The following is a 23,787-nucleotide window of genomic DNA, read 5'->3' on the forward strand; positions in this document are numbered from 1 at the left end:
GTGTGTGTGTGTGTGTGTGTTGCAGACCAGTGCAGCGTGGACGGTCTCACCTACGACGTCAACCAGACCTTCACCAAGCAGCACGATGAGGGATACATGATGAACTGCACCTGCTTCGGACAGGGCCGCGGCCGCTGGAAGTGTGACGCCATCGGTGGGTTTCTCATTTCGTATCTTCTGTAGATGGAAGGGTTCAGGAACGGAACTGGGCTGTATGTAGTCTGCTCTCTATAAGCTAACTACTACCTGGATTATTTATCCTGTATATTCATGTTTGTGTTACTTTAACAAATACGTGATATGTACCGCATCACTTTCAGTGCTAGTTAGACGTTGTGATAACTCACCACAGCTACAGTCTTGCAGTCTAGCAGGACTTGTACCCTCGCCTGCTTTGGGATGCTGTTCCACTCCTGTTTTCTGTGGCTTTGCCCTCAGACCAGTGCCAGGAACCCGAGACGAGAGCTTTCTATCAGATCGGAGAATCTTGGGATAAAGTCATCCATGGAATCATGTACAAGTGCCGTTGCTATGGCAATGGCGTTGGCGAGCTCAGCTGCGAGCCCCAGCAGTCGTACCCAGGTGAGATCTTACATTTCCAAACCTGAGCTATGTGATGGCAGGTGGGTGCTGTAGGACGGATGTGAGATTTTGTGATACCGCGCTGAATGTATCTGATGATCAGACCGTGCTGAGCAGTGTTGCTTATCATCCAGACTACCACTCGCCCCCTCAGTGCTCACCTCTCTTTACAGGCTTGACTTTGTTCTTTTATTTCCCACCTGGTCACCTTTTGCAGCATCCTCTTTCAGATTGTGGACTTAACAGATTGTGCTCCATCTCCCATGGCCGCTAACTGAAAAATGTTTGTTTAAGTCACCTCAAAAATGAGGCCCTTGACTTTGATGTGATGGGAGGGGGTGTGATTTCCTCCTTTACAAGTCCACCCCCCGCTTTGAGTCTTTGTTCCTGCCAGCATGTGGTCCATCCCCTGTGTTGTTGCCACAGCTGTACTAAACACTGCAGCGCTCACACACCTCCTACCTACAGCGCTCAGCCAGCAGCAGCTTTCCGTGTTGTGGACTTCAGCCATCACTTTAGATTGAATCTCCTGTCCTGGAGTTAAAGCCCTGAGCCAGCATCATTCAGAGTTAAGCTACGCTTCACTGCGCCTCAATGTGCAGCCTTAAGTCGACTCATTCTAACAACTTGAAACCAAACTTGGCTCGATGGCATCGCTGCACAGTTCTGTCTTAATTCTACGTTCCTCCTCTCTACATGTTGTGCTTGCTTGCATGTTGTCGTCTGTGTTCCTTCACAGTCTTTGTTGTTCGCTTGTAAGCAATTTACTGCCGTTGCCGTTCCTGACTACGCTGTGCTACCTGGGGTGCAATTAGTTCTAACTTTTAGGTGCCTTTCTTTATTGACTTTTCCATTGTTTAGATACAACACCGAGTCCTGTTTCTCTGCAGCTGCCTTTAGTTTCTTTTATTGTGTGTTCGGCTGGTATTCTTGAATATAATGTTGTGTATTGTTCCTGTTGCCCCCCTCAGAATACAATAATGGGCATAATGGTGTATAATGGGGCTTCTGTGATCATAGATTAGGTATTTATAACATACACATTTTCCTACAGTATGAATGTCAGTATAGTTCCAAGCAAGGCCGTAAATTTGTGCAAACGTTCACAGCTTCAGGTGTGTCAGGCCGTATGTGAAGGAGCATTGGAACTGTTGCTTGTCTGCTCTGTATGTGAAGCAGGTTCAGGAGATACAGAATGTAGAGCACGGCTCTGCCATAAGTGGCCATAATAGCAACCAGCTGTGAACTTGCTCCGGGTGTGTGTGTGTGTGTGTNAGATACAGAATGTAGAGCACGGCTCTGCCATAAGTGGCCATAATAGCAACCAGCTGTGAACTTGCTCCGGGTGTGTGTGTGTGTGTGTTTGGTGTGCGTGTGTGCGTGTGTGTGTGTGTCTAGGCATACAAAACACAGCATGCAAAGATTTAAGGGCAGCAGGAGGCAGATCCAGACTCACTTGGCTGATTGTGTAAAACACCATAAAAAGTAAAAATGGAAAACCCAAGTGAAGGATTTTTAAAAGGTTTTCACAAGTCTCAGATTTAGTGCAGACAATGATGTTATCTTCTAAAAAAAAAAGTGTTTTTTTGCCTGCCGTCTGTGTTTATCTCTTCTTGCCTGAGGTGTAATTTAATCTTTTGGGGGCATTTCTTATTGTTCCCAGCATTACCTCCCTTTACTGTGCTCCTTATCAGCACCTCGCTGCTCATCTGTCTGTGCCAACAACCAATGTTATGTCTATGCATGCAAAGTGAAGGTGGATGTGTACATGCATGGAAAGCAGGAAGAATGTGTGCGTGAACATATCCACCGTGCATCCGTTTCCATGCGCCTCCCACATCTGATTCTACGTAACCCTTCCCCTCGCCAGTGGCCTGTGGGTCTGTAATAGGCAGTAATTGGTCCCAGATTGTTTTTGAGGTTTGTGTATCTGCTAGCAACTTCTGGTTAACCGAGCCACTTGCTCAGAAACTTTGATTACAGGTCTGCTATTTGGAAAAGTGGTTAGAAAACCTCAGTTCTTTATAGAAGCTACCAGTTTCTATCAGCACAGCTCATGTCGGGAGTCTGCTCACCACATGACTTCTGTTTACATTAGAAATGATTTGATACGCTTCTTGTATGAAACCATTACGGATGCTAAGCTCCTGCTTATATCATTCTTTTCTTTTTTTTTGTCTACCAACCTGCCAAGGCAGCTTGTATGTTCTGTTAGCTGTTTGGTAAACTGATGGACTTGAGCCAAAGCTGCCACGTTGAGCACAGCCCAGGTCTAGTAATGACCAACAACAGGCACCACGGCGAGGTCCTCCAGCGAGTCCACCAACAGACGTGCACTGATGGGATGGGACAGCTGGTAAAAAGGTTGTCTGGCAGCATGTTGTGAGACCTGATAAGCTTAATGAAACCCATGTTTGTTGGATGGAGATGGGCTCATCCAGCACAATACATTCTGTTCTCAGGTTTTCTTGTATTTTTTACAGAGATTTTTACCCACAATTATTCATTGCTTCCAGCAGCTTCATTGTTTCTGAAGACTTTTCTTACTGTTTCTAACCTTCCCATCATGCCTGTTACATCAGTTCATGGAGGTATTTTCATGACATTGAAGGGTTAATTTGACAGTAGGTCATATGCATTGTAAACTCCAATAATGACAGCTTCATTTCTGGATTATTCTAAAAAGGAACTGTAGCTCCTTGATGTTTGTTTCACAGAGTGGAGGCATCCTGAGGTTAGATGCTGGAAATTAAGGGAGAAATTATGTCTGTCAAAGAAAATTACAAGAAGATTAAGAGCTCTGCACAAGCGTTCATTTACGCCGTGTAATTGGTCGACTATATTTGTATATCCAAGTGAACAGGAACGATTCAAAACGTGATGCAAGTAGAGAAAGTCTAGAGCAGAAAGTAAAGTAGAAGTTTCCTCCCCCAGCAGTTGAAGTATGTTCTGGAATCTCACAGCGACCTGTGAGTTTTTCTCCACTCTTTCTGTGTTCTGCCCAGAAAAACACTGCAGCACACTCACCGGTGCTCTGCTGAGCTGCAGGTCTCTGATTCATAGCAGAGTTTGTGCTTTTGAGCTCATAGTTGTGATTCTTGTTAACATTAAACAAACATCATCGATAACCCATCTTCATTTCTCTTAAATTGATCCCTGATATCACATCGTGATCAAGTATAGACGAGCAGGTCTACTTACTCCTGTGTTCTCCTGCAGGTGGTCACCGTCCTGTCCAGGTGATCATCACAGAATCTGGAAACCAGCCCAACTCTCACCCTATCCAGTGGAACGCCCCTCCGTCTGCTCACATCACCCAGTACATCCTCAAGTGGAAAGTGGTGCGTTTTCTAAATGAGCAACAGACAGAGAGAGAAATGGAGCCGTTTCTGTGACTAAAGCAAACCTCCTCACATCTCATTTTCTACAAATCTCGTCACATTGAACAGAAAAACACTCACAGCCCATGGAGGGAGGTGATGATCCCTGGTCATCTGAACTCCTACACCATCTCTGGTCTGAAGCCGGGCATCACCTATGAGGGTCAGCTGATCAGTGTGCTGCGCTTTGGCCGCAGAGAGGTCACACGCTTCGACTTCACCACCACGTATGGATCATGTGAGTTGTTAGCAGATCTGAATACTGGTCACAACCAAAATGTCCTCGCTCAGATTGAAAGCTGTTGCTCCAGAGTGTCGTGGTCGGTGCTGCCAGTCCTGACGTTAGAGGCGAGTCAGCTCCTGCATTTCTGTCTTTCTCTGTTTCTGCTGCAGTGGCTACATCACAAGGCGAGACCACGATGCCTCCACCTGTGGTTGACATCTCCGAGTCTGTGACTGAAATTACCTCCAGCAGCTTCGTCGTGTCCTGGGTTTCTGCCTCCGACACGGTTTCTGGTTTCAGAGTGGAGTATGAGCTCAGTGAGCAGGGACAGGGCACCGAACAGCCGATTGTGCTCGGTAAGCGCACATACACTTGTTTTTACTTTTTGTACTGGAGTCGTGTCAAAAACAACGTGCACTGTAATTTAATCTGTTTATAAAATGCTGAAATGTTGCCTTACAGGTAGACTCGTTTGTTAGAAATGTGTTAATACCAGATTTGTGTTTTTCCCTGTCAGACCTGCCCCGCACAGCTACCTCAGTGAACATTAATGAGCTTCTGCCTGGGAGGAAATACACTGTGAACGTCTACGAGGTGACAGACGGCGGAGAGGACAACCTCATTCTTACTACTTCACAAACAACTGGTGAGTGGGTTCACACACTTTCTCTTGTTTCATATTAGCACATCTGTATTATTCCCCGTCTTCATCCAAGGCACAACGTTTTCAGACTGAAGTATAGTTTGGAATCTGCAGGCAGCCCGCTGTGCCAGGACTACAAATCATGGGACGGAGTGAAAAAGCAGCGGTTGTAACTTTCCCTGCCATACTCACACCTCATTTGTTCCACAGCACCTGATGCTCCGAAGGAGCATGAAGTGGAGGAGGTTGGAGAAACTTCCATCGTGATCAGCTGGGAAAAACCACTGGCTCCCATCACTGGTACGTTCTGACAGTTCTGTTGGTCACAGCCAGAACCTGTTATCATTGTGTTGGTGTTTGAAGCCGTCCTGCCCACACACAACGAGCTGTATGTTCCTCCGCCATGCAGGCTATCGTGTCGTCTACACTCCATCAGTGGAGGGCGAGAGCACGGAGCTGACTCTGCCTGACACAGCAACATCTGTCACCCTGAGCGACCTTAGACCTGGAAAGATGTACAACATCAGTATCTACGCTGTGGAGGAAAGCCTGGAGAGCGAGCCCATCTTTGTACAGGTCAACACCTCTGGAGACCCACTGCCAGGTAAACAGAGATGTGTTGTGCAAAGAGGAGAGTGAGTGAGAGGACGAGACGTGGGGAGATGTATTGTGGTCCACACCTGATGCAGCGCTTGTTTTTATTTGCTTTAACAAACCAACAAGAGCAATCAAAGCTTTTTAACAATCCAAAGAAGAAGTAAAACCGGGCTACAGTATGGACGTGTTATCAGAACAGCAGCGTGCAGAATGATGTGTTCGCTTCATTCTTCCTGCTGTTTGAAGTTTTAATTTTTCCAGCTGGCTGTTGTAAATATAAGCAGCGCTGCAAATGGCAGCACAGAGTGACATTCATTAGCGCCAGCTGCTGTTTGCAACGCCACATATAACCTCAGAGTGGCAATATTAAAACATCAAACAGCTCAGAGAGTGAGACGGATGATGTGCTCCTCTAGCAGTGGTCCATGTCAGAGTCAGACTGTCTCCCTGAGCTGTGGTCCTGAAAGCAGCTTCAGTCGTCTAACCAGTGTTGAGCAGAAGTGATGTAACGGTGTGGCTCTACCTCAGTCTGCAGAGAAGCAAACCGCAAGTAGAACCAGCTCTACATCAGCACCATCCCAGAACCCTGCGCCCTCTCCTGTACGTTCAGATAAACCTGACTTACTACACTTGTCTTCAGTGCAGCCACCAGAAACAACCAACCTGCAGGTCATCCTGTGGCCTAGTTTGTGACTTATGTTGAAGTTTCCAGTTCTCAGTAACAGAAGGAGGGACAGTTTTCCAATGGAAAGTGAAGTCAGTGAGTTCACAGCTGTTCTGCTCGACTGGAGTTATGTAAAACTTCTCAGCCTGCCAGGTGGAGCAGGCTGTTGGGCCAGGCGTGCAGATGTTGTGTGAATGCTTGTTTGTACAGTTTGTGTGATGGGCTAAAGATGCGTGACCCAGTTACGACTGTGTGCTTTCATTATTGGACGAGTGACGCCGCTCCACTGTGGCCGACGTACATCAAGACAAATAAATCAGTGTTCATCTGAGCTGCGTCGCCTCTGGAGGGAGCGCAGAGTCGGTGCTACATGCTCAAACGTTGTCACATGATAGCTTCTATCATTTCTATTATTGATATCAGTATTGAGCTCTGGCAAACATATCCGCAGCAGCTATTCCACATTTCTGGAAGCGGTAATAAGATACAGCATGAAACTCAGGAACAATTACTACATCGATAGCAAAACATAATACTGGGGCTGAGTCACTTTGAAGTTTGCATTTGCACTACATTAGAGTTTGGAATGAAGATTAATCAGTCCAGGCATCTCAACTTAATTATCTTGAGCTTTCTTTTTTATTTTCCTTTCTCCTCTCCTTACCAGTCTGATATCTCAGTCCTCTCTGTCTCTGTTCTCTGTCCAGCTCTCCTCTGCTGCTTTCTACCGTTTAAACACATTACTGGGTTTTATGCGTCTTGCCATCCAGTCTGTCCAAAATATGAACCATTTGGCATTTCATATGTAGAAACTGTGGTTAACATGAGCTGCAGCATAAAAGCGAATGCACTGAATGAGTAATCAAAGACTTTTTAAAAAATCTCCTCCCAGATAAAATGCAGCCGTGAGGTCTTGTTTAGGAGGTAATATGTAAAATATGACCCAATGAATTCACCATTTTTTATTTTTATTTTCTCTATAAGGTTAGTTTAGATTCATTTAGCCATAAGACGCATCTTTTCAAATCTTTCAATAAGCTGTGGAGATAAAAAGAAATTGTTAGAAATAAATGATATCACTCCGTATGCACTGAGGTGTTTTTCTTCTTCTCAGCATCAAAGCAAAGTGTAGAAAAAATTAATATATTAATATTAATATATATATATAATATATAGTCATACTTTTTCTTTCTTGTCCGTAGATGAAGAAGAAGTGGCCTCCCCAACCGACCTGCAGTTCTTTGAAGTGTCCGACAAAAAAATAGTTCTGACCTGGTCCGGTCCAGCTGGCGATGTCTCAGGCTACCGGGTCACCGTGGTCCCTGTTGACGAGTCCGGTTCTCCCCAGAGAGAGATGCCCGTCAGTCAGAACTCCTACATCGAAGTGACGCATCTCCAGCCAGGCACGATGTACCGCTTCAGTGTCTACAGCATCCACAACGGGGAGGAGAGTTTGCCTCTTATTGGGGAGCAAACGACCAGTGAGTAGTCCAGTAGTCCAGCCAGAACACGGGGTTTAAATCAGAGACACATGAATAGAAACAGACTTCAGACTTGCTTTATGGAGGTAATCCATCATATAGATTAAAATGTTTGATGATTAAAGTTATTTTATGTTTTGCAGGACTTTTGAAGATGAGATAAACTTTATTTGTCACATACACAGTTATACACAGTACAGTGTGTAGTGTAGCACCTGTAGCCAGTTGCAATAAGAAAAAAAATACCTGAAGTGTTTAAGAAGTATATATAGATAGACAAATCAAATCTAATCTAATCTAATCAAATTAAGCAAATGGAACATGTATTATACGAGGTGAAGGTGCCAGTGTGTTGTGCACTACAGTCCAGTTTAAAGCTCAGAGTTGAGCAAACGGACGGCCTGAGCGAAGGAGCTATACCTCCTCTAAGGAGGTATTTGCCCCAAAAACGCTCACACCATGCTTTTAGTCTTTTACAACATCTGAAGTGCACTCAGTTGTGCACAGTGACAGCATTGTAGTGTAAGTCAGCAGCGTGATTGATGTAAAACAGCTGCACATGTACCACCACTGGAACGAACTCTATCTAACATTCCTTCCTGACGTCTCTCTTCCAGAGCCGGATGCCCCCACAGACATCCATTTTGCCAACGTGACCGAGGACAGTGCAGTGATGATGTGGTACGCGCCTCGTGCCAAAATCACCGGCTACCGTCTCTTCCTCACTGTTGAGGGCTCCAACCCCAAGCAGCTGCGCCTGCCTGCCCGCCTGACTGAGTACACCCTCCTCAACCTGAAGCCCGACACAGAGTACATGGCCACGCTGCACGCAGAGCAAGACAACACGCTGAGCGAAGGAGAAACCGCCGTGTTCACCACTAGTGAGTGTTGAGCCCAGGCATTACTTCATACAGGCCTTTGTCCACTTCTGTAAACACGTGTGTTGTGTTTTCTACTTGTCCTGACACCAGAACTGATCCTCTGTGTGTGTTTCTAGACTCACCGATGGGTAATGCAGTTCACTTCAACACTGATGTCACTGACACCTCCATCGTCATCTCCTGGACTCCAGTTCCCCGTGTCGGATACAAGGTCTGGTCACAGCTAATGCATCAAGTTTACTGCATCATTTGCTCATTGGTCAGAGTTTTGCTGTTGTGTTTTTTACCAAATTCTTGTCTGACCATGTTTCTAAATTTGTTCCTTAGCATCAGCAACATCCTTGTACGTAAACATGTTCTTCTGTTTGCTGTTTAAAGCACATTGCAGTTATTCTTGGTTCACTCTGGGCATCTTTATTGTTGGTTAACATGGAAACTTCAGACCTCAGAGATAAGTGGGATTGGTCAGAAAGTGTCACACCAGAGATGAGAATGCTTTGCTGGCTCTCATGTTCTTGGGAAAACACTGACCTCTGGCCTTTACCTCCTGTACCGCCAGTCCATGCCTCGCTCTCTGTCCTCCGGCTCTCTGACTCTGTGTTCGTATATCTTTCAGCTGACAGTTCGACCCAGTCAGGGTGGAGAAGCCCCAAGAGATGTGACCTCTGACTCAGGAAGTATTTATGTTTCCGGTCTGACTCCGGGAGTGGAGTACACCTACAGCGTCCAGCCTGTCATTAATGGCCAAGAGCAAGGAACTCCAATCACGCGTCGTGTTGTCACTCGTGAGTTTACTCTGAACCAGTACAGTCTGGCTCTGTATTCTTGTTTTTTTTTCTTTTATTGACTGACATTGTTCTTCCTCTGTCACTCTCCAGCTCTGTCTCCTCCCACCGACCTCAACCTGGAGTCCAACCCCGGCACCGGTGAGCTCACAGTCCAGTGGAACGGAGCCAGTGCACCAGGTAAGCACCCGCCTACATACCCACAGGCAGCGGATTAGCAAACTGATGAATCCCGCTAAAGTAAAACGTGTCCAACAACTGTATCTGTCTCTCACCCTCCAAGACATCACCGGCTACAGAGTGACTTGCTCTCCCACCAATGGGCAACAAGGAAACAGCGTGGAGGAGTTTGTGGAGGCAGGGCAGAACTCCTGCACCCTGGAGAACCTCAGTCCAGGTGTGGAGTACAACGTCAGCGTTGTGACTGTGAAGGATGACATGGAGAGCACTCCCGTGTCCACTGTCATCACACCAGGTGAGAGAAGGAGCTTACACAACAGTATTACATATCGTATTATATTATACTATTTTTTGTACATTTCTAAAACACCATAATGTTGAAAGTTTCTATTTTAAAGTAACACATTGACTTTCAACATTTAATCCTGACCAGCTCCTACTGCTAACTTTCTACTACCAGCTGCTGAGTGACCAGCAGAAGTAACTGCCACTCTAATGCTGCCTTGTCTGTGTATATATGAAGAACTTTCAATGGAGACACTTCATTGAATAGCCTCTCTAGGTGGTAATATATATATCAGGACAAGCAAACTGACTAGGCTCTTCCACCAGCGGGACGGTCTGAGTGCGTCACCGTGCTGGAAGTTCTGTTTTAGTTGCTCAGCTTAACCACTGCTTCTCGGGTGTCTGTCTTCCCCTCTGTCCAAACACTTTGTTTGTCTTCCGCCTTTGCCTCTTGTGTGTTTGGTGTGTCTGTTTTCTTTTCTCTTTCTTTCCTCTCCCCTGCTACCCCCCTCCCCCCGACCCCAAACCGTCTTTCCGCCGACCCAGAAGTACCACAGCTGACAGACCTCGACTTCGAGGAGGTGAGCGACACCACCATCAGCCTGCGCTGGTCGCCGCTCAACACCACAACCATCACTGGCTACAGGATCACGGTGGTTGCGGCCGGCGAGAGCAAACCCTTCTTTGAGGACATGGTTCTGCCGACGACCGGTCACTACACCGTGTACGGACTGGAACCTGGTATCGACTACGACTTCAGCGTGATCACCGTGACGGAGAATGGCGAGAGCGAACCCACTACGCTCACTCAGCAGACCTGTAAGAACCATGTTCCTACCAACGAATAAATAAATCATTTACTGCACATTTCAGGCCCAGTACAGACATTTTATTATTGGAGGTAATGTATAAGTAAGAACACCAAACAGAGGTGGATAGCTGGGAGTCGCCTCTGAGGTTATCACAAAGGACACTGTGTGTGTTCAGATTATGTAACGTATTAAGGTTCACATTAACCCCATGACACGGCTCTTCAAACAAAAAACCTCTTAAGTTTGCTGATGTAATTGCTCAGCGTGCTGTGTTGTCAGTTTAATAATCCTGTGTGTGTGTGTGTGTGTGTGTGTGTGTGTGGACCATCTGGTTTTAGTTGAGAGGTTTTATCATACTGAGGCTCATTTTGCCCCCCAGTGCAAACACCGCTTGTTCTCTCACTTTTAAGATCTTATAAAACTTCACACATGAATTTAGCCTGACACACATGAAACCCTCCCGTCTCTCCTAGAAGATAACGGTGTAAATATTTCCCTCCTTTAGTCATTTAAAGACGTCCTTGTTTCTCATTCTGTCTCCTTTGTAGAATATTCACAATCCCCAGACCTTTTACGAGCAATAACAAATCTTGAAATCTGACGTGACCTTTTGGATGCCTCCTGAATCAAGCTGCTCTCTCTTTCCAACAGCGGTACCAGCCCCCACTAACCTGGGCTTCGGCCAGGTTGGACCAGACACTATGGAGGTCACCTGGGTGTCTCCCACCGTCCCAAACACTGGTCACATCAACAGCTTCCTCATTAGGTATGTGAACAAGCATACAAAGTTCTGGAAGGTCAATATTATTAATTCAACCTGAATGCCCGCTGATGTGAGTAGATCCACATGTAAACACAGAAATGACTGCTTGCTGTTGCTCTCTGGACTATTCAGGTATCACCCAATCGATGATGAAGACGACATTACAGAGACCAGCGTGGGAGGCAGGACCAACAATGTTGTGCTGAGGAGTAAGTTGTCACAACAGAAATAATGCACAGCAACGTACGGACACTCAAATGGTTGGATATGTATTTATGGTGACTCTGCTCTGCACAGATCTGCTGCCGAACACAGAGTATCTGGTGAGCGTGGTGTGTGTCTACGAGCAGAGGGAGAGCTCACCCCTCGTTGGCACCAGGAAAACAGGTGATTCTACTCCATCCATTTTGAGATAACCATCTGACATCAGTCACTGGTGTCTTAAAAGCAAATGAGATCCTTTTACTTAAGGATTTTCTCCCTTCCTTTTCTGTCTCCCATCCCTCTGTAGCTCTGGACTCCCCCGTTGACCTCCGTTTCTCTGAGATCCTCACCAACTCCTTCACCATCCACTGGCTCGCTCCCCAGAGCAAAATCACCGGCTACCGTATTCGATACCAGATGGTCAGCGGAGGGAGATTCAAGGACGAGAGGCTTCCCCCCTCCAGGAGCCACTTCACCCTGACAGGACTCACCCCAGACACGGAGTACCTGGTCAACATCTTCGCCGTGAGCGGGACTCAGGAGAGCCAGCCGCTCGGTGGCAAACAGAAAACAAGTATGAATGCCGGATTTAGCACTTCATTTACTCATCATGTTGTTTGTGTTTTTGTGTCTGACTGTTTCTTCTCTGTCCAGTCTCTGATGCTCCCACAGACCTCGAAGTGCTGGACTCAAACCCCACGAGCATCACCGTCCGCTGGACCGCCCCACCAGTCACTGTGCGCTACTACAGGATCACTCACGGAGAGTCAGGTAACCTTTAAAAGGATAATACACCGACTGGGTTTAATCAAGAGTTCTTCTAAATCTCCTTTTTGCTTTTTATTGTTCATTCAGTGTTCCACAAGTATCTTGTTGCTGCTGAAATCTCCTCACACTGTCGCTCTTCATTCAGGAGGTCACAGTAACCCTAAGGAGTTCACTGTACCTGGCTCTCAGTCCACTGCCACCATCAACAACCTGAAGCCTGGTACTGACTATACGGTCACCGTCTACGCTGTGACTGGTCGAGGAGACAGCCCCGCATCCAGCATTCCCATCTATGTGACACACAAGACAGGTACAGGCGCACTCCTCTTCCAGATGCACAGCAAAGCTACTGCTTGTCCTCCAGTGGTTCATTCATGGCTTCTCCTCTTCTGATCTGCTTTCTCCTCACCCAGGAGTCGACTCCCCCTCTGGAATGGAGGTGACGGAGGTGAATGACAACAGCGTCACGGTGAGGTGGAGCCCTGCCCAGGGCCCCATCAAGGGATACAGGGTGACTGGGGTTCCCAAAAATGGACAGGGACCGTCTTTCACTGAGGTGGTGGCTCCAGGTAAGGTGGTCAAACACACAGTATGTTCTGCCCGTGTGTTGAAGCTTCATTAGCTGTAAACTTCATGTTCACATTCTTTTCCTTCTCTTTTCCAGACCAGACAGAGATTACTTTCTCAGGCCTGATGCCGACGGTGGAGTACACTTTGAGTGTGAGCGCTCTTGGACAGGATGGAGAGAGCTCTCCACTGGTGGTGAACGCTGTAACAAGTAAGGCTGTGCCGTTTATGTATTATAGAATATGTTTGTAAAAGGTTATCCAACTTGCACAAAACAAAAAACGACCATTTTTTTTTTTGACATAACCTCCTACTTAATCTCTAACACCTTGCTTTCCTCTCTCCCCTCTCCTCACCTGCAGATGTAGACCGTCCCAAGGACCTGACCTTCTCAGACATCGACTCCACCTCGCTGCGCATCAACTGGGACAGTCCTGAGGGAATCGTTACGTCTTACCGGGTCATGTACTCCAGTTCAGAGGAGGGTGAGCGAGAGCTGCGTCCTGCTCCCCGAGGAGATGCTGAGTCCACTGTTATCTATGGCCTCCAGCCCGGCACTGAATACACGGTGAAGGTCATCGCCCTGCACGACGGCACGTCCAGCACTCCGCTGGTCGGGACTCAAGCTACAGGTGGGAGGGAAACCGAGTTTAGATTTCTTTACTGTACATTCGAGCTAAATCGTATTGTAGAGATTGGAGACACTAACACATCAACAGAAGGCTTTATGAATGCTTCTCTTTCTGAAAGTTTGTACCGACATGTGTGCTGATAAATGCAACCTGGGTCTCAGCACCACGACCAAAGTCATGTTTTGTGTAAACACATTTTTTTTTCAAATGTGAACTATCAGGAGCTGCACGAGAGTTTGATTTAGGTCAATAACAAGTGTTCTTCTCCTGTTTCCCTCTAATCTAGTTGTTCTTTGTCTTCCCTGCAGCCATCTCCTCTCCTACCAACCTCCAGTTCTCCCAGGTCAGTCCTACCTCCTTCACGATGCGCTGGGCGGTGCCAGGTCAGGAGAACCGACTAAATGGCCTTACAGGCCTGACAGGCTACCGCGTGGTGGTGAACCCAAAGAACAAGAGCGGCCCCACCAAAGAGATCAACCTGGCCCCAGACACCACCCAGGCACACATCTCCGGACTCATGGTGAGTGTGAATAGAATCATCTTTTACTCACTGAAAGCCTGAGCTGAAGCTTGAAGTAGGTAACCCATCACACATAATGTGTTCCCTGTGGAGACTGACAATCTTTGTTCCTCTCCATTAGATTGCAACCACCTATGAAGTCCACGTTTATGCTCTGAAGAACTCTCTGACCAGCAGGCCGGTCCAAGGAGAGGTCACCACTCTGGAGAGTGAGTCTCTAACTCAGAAAGTTTGACGTTCTTACAAATAAATACCTAGTTTTGGTACCTGAAAGTTAAGTAATGGTGTAATGGATGGTCATTTTCTTCTGGTTTGGTTTCTTCTTACTCATATGTTTTCCATGTTTCTTATCTGCCTCAAGACATCAGCCCCCCTCGTCGTGTGCGTATCTCCGACGTGAACGATTCCTCCATCACTCTGACCTGGAGGTCCAAGACAGAGACCATCTCTGGGTTCCTGGTTGAGGCTACACCTACCTCCGCCTCCTCAGGCTACGTTCCCATTCAGAAGACCATCGGCCCCGACTCACGCTCGTTCACTATTACAGGTACGCAGATATGAGACACAGGCTGTGAGAATACTGTAAACATTACCTGTAATATGGTTCATTCATCACCTCATATTCAGAGTGTTCTTGTCTACATCTCATCCACCTGTCTGTGACTGTGCTTCAGGTCTGGAGCCCGGCACCAGTTACAAGATCAACGTCTACACACTGAAGGGCAATGGACGAAGCGTTCCTCTCACACTCACTGCCACCACAGGTAACCAATGAGCTCTGTCCTGCAGTGTCACTCATGAACTGTACATGACTCGTACACTGAGTTAACGAGGAGTGTGTGAAAGTGTGGAATACTAGCATGCATTACAATATTTATTTATGGCTTTCTATCTAAGTTATTCAGGTCTACTTCAAATATTAGAACTAAAATACCAGCAATGTTATGACATTTTGAATTTTTTGATCTATTTTTTTCCTCTCATTTGTCAGTTTGGTTAGTTATTAAGGCCAAACTGTGCTTCAGTACCAGCAGCTAACAGCAGCAGCAGTTTTAGTATGAAGTAGTTACAGTAGAGTGACGTGTGGTATCTGGCGTTAATGCTTCTCAAAGTAACACGTATTTGCTATTATTAGTTTGTCCAATAATGACCTGCTCGGCTCTCTTTCAGCTCAACCCCTGGTCTTGCCGCCCACCAATATTCGCTTCACATCCCTGAACCCCAACAGCATTTCTTTCATGTGGGAGCCGTCGCGCAGCCCCAGGGTCACTGGGTACTATGTCACCTATGAGGAGGCTGGAGGTTTGCCTCGAGAAGTCATTCCCCGACCCCACGCCGGCCAGAGCTACTCCAACATTGATGGTGAGCGTTCATGAGAAGTAGTTGCTTATAATGTAAATACACAACATACTAGTTTAAAAATGTGTTCTTAACTTTACATTATGTGTTTTTTGTTTTGATCACAGGTCTGAAACCAGGAACAGAATACGTCATTAAGATTGTAGCTCTGCAGAACGCTCTGAGAAGCACCCCTCTGGTGGGCAAGGCCAGGACCCGTAAGTACAACCATCACTGGCTGCTACTAGTGAAGTGATGAATAAGCAAAGCAGTCTCTAAGCTTCAGGAAAGAACTGTGACATATGAACATTCTTAATTTTTATGATTATCATCTCAGTGAGACAACACTGTATGGTCGAGAGCTGCCCTCTGCTGGCTGCCTCCTGTAACTGCGACTACAGGGCAACTATAGCACGTCGTCCTTCCCTTGAATAACAGTATTCTATAAAGCATTATTCCAGACTAAACATGTACGATAGGATGTGGGAAAACCAACAAATTCAGGAAACTGTTCAGAGCAGAACGTCTTCTTTTAATTGACTACGCAATCATTCAGCTCTAAACCAGAACTTTTCCTGGATCAGATATAAATCATGTTTTCTTATTAACAGAGATGGACAGATTGAGTAATTTACTACTGTTCAAATAAGAATACAGGGAAGCTGTCATTTCACCTGCTAGACACCTGCTCTTGCTCTGCTGTGCTTGCTTCTACCAGCCCACCTAAACATGTCTCTCATTCAATCAGAACCAGCCACAGATTCTCAGCTGTTGGTTCCTGAGCTGCCTCAGCTTCCTGTTCCTCATCGCCCCAGCACTGACATCCTGGATGTTCCAGAGACCTTCAATGACAAGATGTAAGCGTCTGAGTCATCATTAGGGAACCTTAAAACCCTTTTCTTTTTTTCCTTATTTGCATCTCTTGCCTTACACGCTCTCTTAATTCTTTTCCCAGTTTTGACTCCAACTATGTCCACCTGGCCGGTACTAGTGGCCAGAACCAACCAGGCCAGCAGGGTCAGCACATCTATACAGAATTTCAGAGCCTGGGACCCAATAATGGACTTCATGGCCCCTACAGTGGACCCAAGGAAGGCCAGAGACCCACCCTCAGAGAGCCCCTGGTCTACATTCCTGTGCCAGGCCCTGATGGAAACAGAATACCCCTGGTGAAGGTATGTGAGGCGTAAATTATCTGCTGTGAGCCTGATGTACTTCAAAACAATGTCCTAAAAGCATCACATTCATCCACATTAGCTTAGATCCCCCGAAGCTTCAGTACAAGTGACCTAACTGGAGGAACCTGGTCTATAAATGTGTCATTTATTTTGCAGTAGCTGATCATTAAAAATTCCTTTTTACTAAATATTTTATCTTGACTTCATCACTGGCATCTGAAAAACAAACAAGCCACAAGAAACTGGTTTAAATCCAGAATTCCCAGCTGGTGTGAAGTCACTGTGCTGTGATGTGTGATACTGTGCCGGGTCAGTCTGAGATGCTCATACGTTATATTTTAAGAACACAGCGTGTGTGTTTAACATCATATGACTTACGCTGCCACTCTGTTTGACCCTGTAGGTGAGCGACGGCCCTCTGCCAGGTCTCGCCTTTGGTTTCCCCGACAATGAGACAGAGTTTCCCCAAGAAGCACAGACCATCACCACCATCTCCTGGCAGCCCATCCCTCAAACCTCAGAGTACGAGGTGTCCTGTAATCCCATCACACACCTGGAGGAACAAGGCTTCCAGGTACGTCAACACACACACAGAAACCTGCGTATATATATATATATATATACACTCCTACAGAAGCACCTTTGCTGAGCTACTTTCTCTTTCCCCGTTTAGATGCGTCTCCCAGGAACCTCCAACAGCGCTACACTGATCGGACTGACATCCGGAGCGTCCTATAACGTCATTGTGGAGGCCATGACAGGCGGAGCCAAGGAGAAGGTTCTGGAGGAGGTCGTGACTGTTGGCAATGCTGGTACGGGAGTTTTCAATCACAGAAATATGAGGATTTAAAGAGTCTCATGTAAAACATATCTGCACGAATACAGAAAAAGTATTGTATGTAAATAACATAAGAACTAGAAGGATTCATTTAAACCTTATTTAACCCCAAATTTCTTTCAGACACTAGACCTAACACCAGAATTATTGTGTGTCTTCTCTGTCACAACAAATCACATCAGCTGGTTTTATTGTTGACATGTTTGTCCCATCCTGTAGTTCCAGGTGACATCCCTCTGACCTCCAACCGCGATGTGTGCTACGACACGTTCACACAAACCTACCACGAGGTGGGCTCAGAGTGGGAGCGCATGTCTGAGACGGGCTTCAAGCTGTGGTGCCGCTGCCTGGGGCTGGGCAGCGGCCACTTCAGGTGTGATTCATCCAGTGAGTGGCTTATTAACCCCAAACACTCAGCAGCACACCATGGAATTACTCAGTCTGATAATTCTATGTGGTTCACTGGAGGAATTTATATGGGATAATAAAACTATAACTTAGCAAACTAAAAATAACTGCACATTATAAATTCCTCAGAAGAAGCCGTAGAATCCCAGAGTTCAGGTTCTATGTGCAGCAGCAGCAGCAGCACACGGCAGCAACATCCTGGCATGGGCAGCCTCGTCAGTCATGCATAGTTAGTTATAATTACATGTCTTATCACAGCTGTTTGGACATTTTTAGTAATACAAATTGATCATACAAGTAATTTAATTGGTACATATGAGTCTATAGTCTGCCCATGTCACAGTAAAAGCTCACAAAGCTCATCTGTCAGCCTCATCCTCAGTCATCTGTATTGTCCATGTCTGTCCAGAGCTAACAGGACGATACCAGGAACTGAGAGCACTGGCTGGAGGTTCACTCACTGTTTCTGTACACTGGGATGTATTAGAGTTGTCACAGCGTTGTTTATGCACTTCACACTGACTTGACCTGTTTCTGTGATTTTTTCTGCTGTGTGAAGGAAAAGGTTTGATTTTTATCTGACTGCTGTTTACACATACTGATGATATTCTCTCCTTTCACTTTCAACGTGGCTGTCTCTTGTCTTTTACACCTCTCCTTCTCCATTTCTGTCCTTCTGTTTCCTGCTCCCCCCCTCTACAGAGTGGTGTCACGACAACGGGAATAACTACCGTATCGGAGAGAAGTGGGATCGCCACGCTGAGAACGGTCACATGATGAGCTGCACCTGCCTGGGCAACGGCAAGGGAGAGTTTAAATGTGAACCGCGTAAGTTCAGACTGGAAACCGTGGTTAGATTTAGAGCTGCTGTCGTTGTGATGCAGGACGACTGATGAGTGAGTGTACGGTGCGTCACAGAATACGTTTACAGTCACATCTGAGACGGTCAGATTGTCCCGTTTCCTGATTCACACACACCTGAAACAAGTCTGTTAGAATGTGAATACTACTTCCCTCTACTGTTGATCTTTAACATATAAACATCATCCTACAGATGAGTCGACGTGTTATGACGATGGGAAGATGTACCAGGTTGGAAACCAGTGGCAGAAGGAATACCTGGGCGCCATCTGCACCTGCACCTGCTACGGAGGACAACAGGTGATAGAACAGTCCATGTAACCCACTCATAGCTGCTGGATGGGAAAAAATAGACAAATCCTCAGTGTTCAGGTTAAAAATACCTGCATGATGTTGACTTGGTGGACTTCATGTGTATGTGTGTACGTGAACCTTTGCTGCTGCTGCTTCAGGGCTGGCGATGTGAGAACTGCAGACGACCAGGAGGACAGACCGACGTGGACGCTGACCTCCTGCAGCCGGTTCACACCGACGCCTTCGACCGCTACAGAGAAAACGCTCTACGCAAACTGGTCAGTGCCTCTCTGTGTCCAGGTTTCCTTTTACGTTTCTTCTACAGAGTTTACATTTTATTACTTTTACTATCGTCCAGAATTATGAAGAAAACGAACAAATAGGTCCCCCAGATACTCATCACACTGTTTACTGTGTGCTGCTAGTGGACCTTATTTCTGTGGTCGTCGCTTCTCCACAAACTGAAGATCCAGTTTCTAAATAAATAACATATTTTAGCACAACTGGGGTGCATCGGCCAAGTTCTAGGAAGGGGTGTTACTTAAATGTGAAAATGTATTAGCAGGAATTGCAGGAATTTTAATTTGTAGATTTAAAACTGTTTTATTTGCTCAACTATAAATAAGGTAATAATGTAGATGTGACACATACGAAAGGAATAAACACTTCTAATTATCTCTTCCTCCCTCCTCTCCGTCCTCCAGAACATCCAGTGTCCGATTGAATGTTTGAGACCGGAGCTGCTTGCAGACGCTCAAAGCCCCTCAGAGTAGAGAAGAAGGAGGATGAAGAAGTGTCCGCACCACTTCAGGAAGGAAGCCGCCTCCTGCTTTCACCAAAACAGGACATTTTTCATCAGAATGTGCCTTAAAGGTTTTCACCACAACACAAATCGTAGTGCCTTAATAAGACTTTTCTACTCCAAACTCTGCGCCTTTTGAAAGATTTGTCAACTTTTCACGTGGGTCTGGACCTTCGGACTGTTGATCCTTCAACAGAAACAGGGATTTCTCTCCTCAGGTGAACTTTTGATGCAAATCTGTCAGAGCACAAATCCTGCTGCTTCACCACCTTCAACCTGCCTGCACCACACATACTGTCCACACACACACACACACACACGAGATGCAGTATTGTTGTGTATTTTTACTGATGGATTGGGGCTTTTTGTTAATTTCAGAACATTCCAAGACAATTCTTTTCCTCTGACCAAAACTGAAAACGTAATAGAATTGCCCTGATTTTAATAATCATGTCCCTGAATAATAACTGTGCTTTTGTTGCATTTCCTATATTTTTTGAGGTTTCACTGTGAGTAATATGTATTCAGAAGACATTTTAGGTGATGATAGAGTGCATTTTGTCAGTCCTTAGACATTTCCAAATGAGGAGTGAGAGTTGCAGTACTTTCAGTGCTTCCCTGACCTCCACAGACGTGAATCTAACTGCTTTTACAGTTTTTATGAACTTGAATCAGCAGTGAAGGGGAACACGCTTCATGACAAAGAAGGCACTCCTGTAAATGACCTGTCTGTCTCTGTGGTGAGCGTCCTGCTCGTCTGAAGAGCGAAGCCACCGATCGCTAATCACAGATTCTTTGTTAAATTACAAAAATGTCAACAACAATCTTCCCAATCAAAGGCAAGCACTGTAACTTCAAGGTGATGTGATGTTGTCTAGCGATCAGTGCTGTGTAGGCTTCACCATGTGGTTGTGCCATGTTTTATTTAGGTTTTCTACAAAATACAGAATCTATAAAGTTTTTAAGCCCACAGCCGACTGACCAAATGTTATATCAAAATGAATCGCAAAACTTACCATTATTTCCAAGAGAAATGCATTTTAATTACACAAGTGTTTGTATTTTTTTTATTCATTTGTTTTATTTATCCCTTTTTGTTTGATGCTATTTTGGGGTGTACACTTTATTTTTGATTAACTTGTTTTTATATTGTTCGTGCCAGACTCTGAACTACTGTGGACTGAATCTTTTTAATAAACAGTTAAAAAACCCACGCCGGTTGGTGACGGTGAATGAATCTGTTCCAAGTTGTTTGGTGAGAGTCTCTTCTATACATACAGTCCATGGCGTCCATGGTTGTTCTCTGACTCCAGGAACCACACGGCTACAGACAACTTCAAGTTCTGACACTAACTTGCACTGAGACAGCTTAACTAACAAGTGACATCACATTTATTTGCAAAATAAGAAAAGATGCAATGCAGTGTAATACAGAAGAAAGAATGCACGTTGTCCATGCAACAGCATCCCTGAAGATGTAATCCTAGACTGTCTATGGATGGAACAGTAAAGAAACCTGAGCACTCTCAGCTACAGGTTGGGGCCAGAAAGGTGGAGGAGACAACAATGGTCTGACATATTTAAACCTTCTGCTTAGAATGAGTCAAACTTGACTCATGAACTCTGTTTCTCAAACATTAAAAAAGGATGCAGCTTGAAAACAACAAGACACTTCCTTCTCCAAAAAGGACATTTACAACATCCAAGTGTCCATCAGTGCAAGCTACTGTAATAAACCATATGTATGCAAAAGAAGCTTATTTCAAAGGTATAAAGGCACATTCTATCTCTGTCACTCAGGGGAAAAAATAAAATAAAAATAAAAATGCATTTAAAAAAAAATACACACACACACACACACACACACACACATATATATATATATATACACATATACACACAGTCGTCCTCAGATGTATTCGTCTCCTTCCATTAAAGAAAAGGCAAAACCCACAACAGTCACTCAAGTAACTAGAAACAAGAAAAACTAATAATAAAAAAATGTGCTAAATTATAATTTACTGAAGTAAAAACACTGCTTTTGAATTGTGGTTGAAAATAATAATAATAAAAAATAAAAAAAAACTGTCCCGGACCAATGAGAGGCCTTTGCTGATGAGCAGAGGACCAGAATACCTGTCAACAGGTGCAGAAGTCTGACTGAGAGTTACAGAAAACACTTGACTGATAAAATATTAATTTATGGGACCCATCATGCTTGTTTTTTTTGTTGTTGTTGTTGTTTGTTTTTTTTTTAATATTTCTGTTGAACCACAATTCAAAAGCATTGTTCATTAATTTTTTTAAATGTATTATTACTTTTGTCAGTGTCAACTTGTGTCAGTGACAGCTGCTGTTTTCCTTCTTTAATGGGAGGCTATGAATACATGTGAGGACCTGTACAGTCCATGACAACTCTATGACCTTTTATTGTGAAACTCCCAGGGAAAGACCCCCGGTTAAGGGGGGTCTTCAAAATAAAATCACTGACATTTCATTCGTAATAGTTTTAGAGGACTAATGTTCCTTTTTCCGTCTCTGAACTAACTGCTTTGGTGCTGTGAAGGTAAATCTCTGTACTCGGATCAAAGCCACTTGGTTTTTACAAACTCTGACAAACTGACGGATTCATTCTCTCGTTCATCAGACTGCTGGTGCCAATCATTTCCATTTAGCTCGGTGAAAACTCATTTTTCCATTAAAGATAAATAAACAAATGTAAACACATGACCTTAATAGACTAAATGAGGTGCTCTTGACACCGGGTCCGTGTGTGTGCGGTCTGCGGGCACCTGATGCTCTTATTGTGAAGAACCGGGAGCGGATGCGTAGTTCGCTGACACAGAGGAAGCGCGGAGTCGAGCGGAGTACAAGTTAGAGAGAAGCTCAGCCGAACCTACCGAACACACCAGCATGGACAACGTCTCCATCGACAGCCTGGTGCTGAAGCTGCACGACGTGAACGCGGTGAAGTTCGGGGAGTACCAGCTGAAGAGCGGCATGCTGACCCCCATCTACATCGACCTCCGGGTGCTGGTGTCCCATCCCGCCCTCATGAACCAGGTAGACACGTGTTGCCGCCTCGCTGCGCAGCCTGCTGGCTTTAGAGGCGGATTAACGGTGATATTAAATCGATAATTGATCATATATGAAACCCAGCAGCTCCTCCGTGGTGACCGTGACGTGGGCGCGCACGTGGAGGCACCATCACATGAACTCTGAAAGTCCAACTAATGAATTCTGAACGAACCTCTGAGATCAGGAGAGAACACTGGACTAGTCAAAGGTCCCACATAAAGCAAACCAGTGTCACTGTATCTGTGGTAGAAGCTCTTCAGATGTTTCCTCAGCAGCAGCGTCCCCACAACTATAGGAACCCCTTAGTGCTGGCACACAGATCTAATGCTGAGGGATGATCACAAATGAAACTAACCAACCAGTAAACCAGAGCTGCTTGTTGATGTGAAGGTCCAGTATCTCGCCTGTGAGAGGATTCAGAGCCAAACAGAACCGCCCTCCAGAACAACCTCCTGGCCTATGCAGGCTGTTTACATACAGCTAAGACAGAACCCATCTGAACATGTCCAGCCGTGAGGTGGAACATCAGACACCAGCGAGCCAGAGCCGGTTCTGTTACCGTGTTTTCATGTTGCCTGTTGGGTTACATCCGTTTACTTCTCTCCTGCTCTCTGTGCTCAGTTTAATCCAACAGAACTCCTGATGAAGTCCCGTCTGCATGTTTCTGTAGCTGCTGTCAGACAGTGGACGGAGTTTGAAACCGGGACTGAAATGCAGCACATTCAGACCACATGTTCACCAGCAGACACTTGACAGGCGTCTCTGAGCTGCGGCTCGGCACCACTGATGTCTGATGTCGGGTTTATGTTGATCCTGTCTGTCTGTCACTCTGTTAGTTTTTATTGTTTGTTGAGGACCGGTCCCACAGTGTTGTCTCTCTGTGACTCCACCTTGTATTGTTCTGTTGTTTACGAACAGGGGCTGGACTACGAAGCAGATCAGTGGGTCAGCAGGTATGTTGAGCTTAAAGCCAGAGTTCTCAGTGTCATGAAGGTGTCTCTCTGTTTACCTGGCTGTAGATCT

General features: G+C 45.6%; 2 protein-coding genes across 2 annotated transcripts in view; both read left to right on the top strand.

The window, feature by feature from the left end:
- The window catches only part of fn1a (fibronectin 1a), a 29,206-nt gene extending 8,307 nt beyond the window's left edge, over positions 1–20,899 (top strand). Inside the window, exons 11-49 of the mRNA XM_008293517.1 lie at positions 26–154; positions 439–582; positions 3,802–3,923; positions 4,032–4,200; positions 4,356–4,541; positions 4,703–4,831; positions 5,039–5,128; positions 5,238–5,432; positions 7,292–7,570; positions 8,188–8,451; positions 8,568–8,662; positions 9,068–9,236; positions 9,330–9,416; positions 9,520–9,711; positions 10,248–10,520; positions 11,165–11,279; positions 11,409–11,485; positions 11,574–11,663; positions 11,788–12,054; positions 12,135–12,251; positions 12,394–12,558; positions 12,662–12,817; positions 12,913–13,026; positions 13,178–13,447; positions 13,756–13,967; positions 14,089–14,176; positions 14,329–14,514; positions 14,642–14,731; positions 15,138–15,329; positions 15,434–15,523; positions 16,054–16,162; positions 16,261–16,480; positions 16,887–17,057; positions 17,157–17,295; positions 17,541–17,708; positions 18,432–18,557; positions 18,784–18,890; positions 19,043–19,162; positions 19,589–20,899. Of these exons, the coding sequence (XP_008291739.1) occupies positions 26–154; positions 439–582; positions 3,802–3,923; positions 4,032–4,200; positions 4,356–4,541; positions 4,703–4,831; positions 5,039–5,128; positions 5,238–5,432; positions 7,292–7,570; positions 8,188–8,451; positions 8,568–8,662; positions 9,068–9,236; positions 9,330–9,416; positions 9,520–9,711; positions 10,248–10,520; positions 11,165–11,279; positions 11,409–11,485; positions 11,574–11,663; positions 11,788–12,054; positions 12,135–12,251; positions 12,394–12,558; positions 12,662–12,817; positions 12,913–13,026; positions 13,178–13,447; positions 13,756–13,967; positions 14,089–14,176; positions 14,329–14,514; positions 14,642–14,731; positions 15,138–15,329; positions 15,434–15,523; positions 16,054–16,162; positions 16,261–16,480; positions 16,887–17,057; positions 17,157–17,295; positions 17,541–17,708; positions 18,432–18,557; positions 18,784–18,890; positions 19,043–19,162; positions 19,589–19,657 (5,981 nt within the window). The 3' untranslated portion in view covers positions 19,658–20,899. The remainder of the gene's footprint in view (positions 1–25; positions 155–438; positions 583–3,801; positions 3,924–4,031; positions 4,201–4,355; positions 4,542–4,702; positions 4,832–5,038; positions 5,129–5,237; positions 5,433–7,291; positions 7,571–8,187; positions 8,452–8,567; positions 8,663–9,067; positions 9,237–9,329; positions 9,417–9,519; positions 9,712–10,247; positions 10,521–11,164; positions 11,280–11,408; positions 11,486–11,573; positions 11,664–11,787; positions 12,055–12,134; positions 12,252–12,393; positions 12,559–12,661; positions 12,818–12,912; positions 13,027–13,177; positions 13,448–13,755; positions 13,968–14,088; positions 14,177–14,328; positions 14,515–14,641; positions 14,732–15,137; positions 15,330–15,433; positions 15,524–16,053; positions 16,163–16,260; positions 16,481–16,886; positions 17,058–17,156; positions 17,296–17,540; positions 17,709–18,431; positions 18,558–18,783; positions 18,891–19,042; positions 19,163–19,588) is intronic.
- A 1,651-nt stretch (positions 20,900–22,550) lies between these two features.
- The window catches only part of umps (uridine monophosphate synthetase), a 6,026-nt gene continuing 4,789 nt past the window's right edge, over positions 22,551–23,787 (top strand). The window contains exon 1 of the mRNA XM_008293518.1: positions 22,551–22,749. Within this exon, the coding sequence (XP_008291740.1) occupies positions 22,600–22,749 (150 nt within the window). The 5' untranslated portion in view covers positions 22,551–22,599. The remainder of the gene's footprint in view (positions 22,750–23,787) is intronic.

Source organism: Stegastes partitus, unplaced genomic scaffold (assembly GCF_000690725.1).
Source record: "Stegastes partitus isolate 25-593 unplaced genomic scaffold, Stegastes_partitus-1.0.2 Scaffold890, whole genome shotgun sequence".
Classification (NCBI taxonomy): Eukaryota; Metazoa; Chordata; class Actinopteri; family Pomacentridae; genus Stegastes; species Stegastes partitus.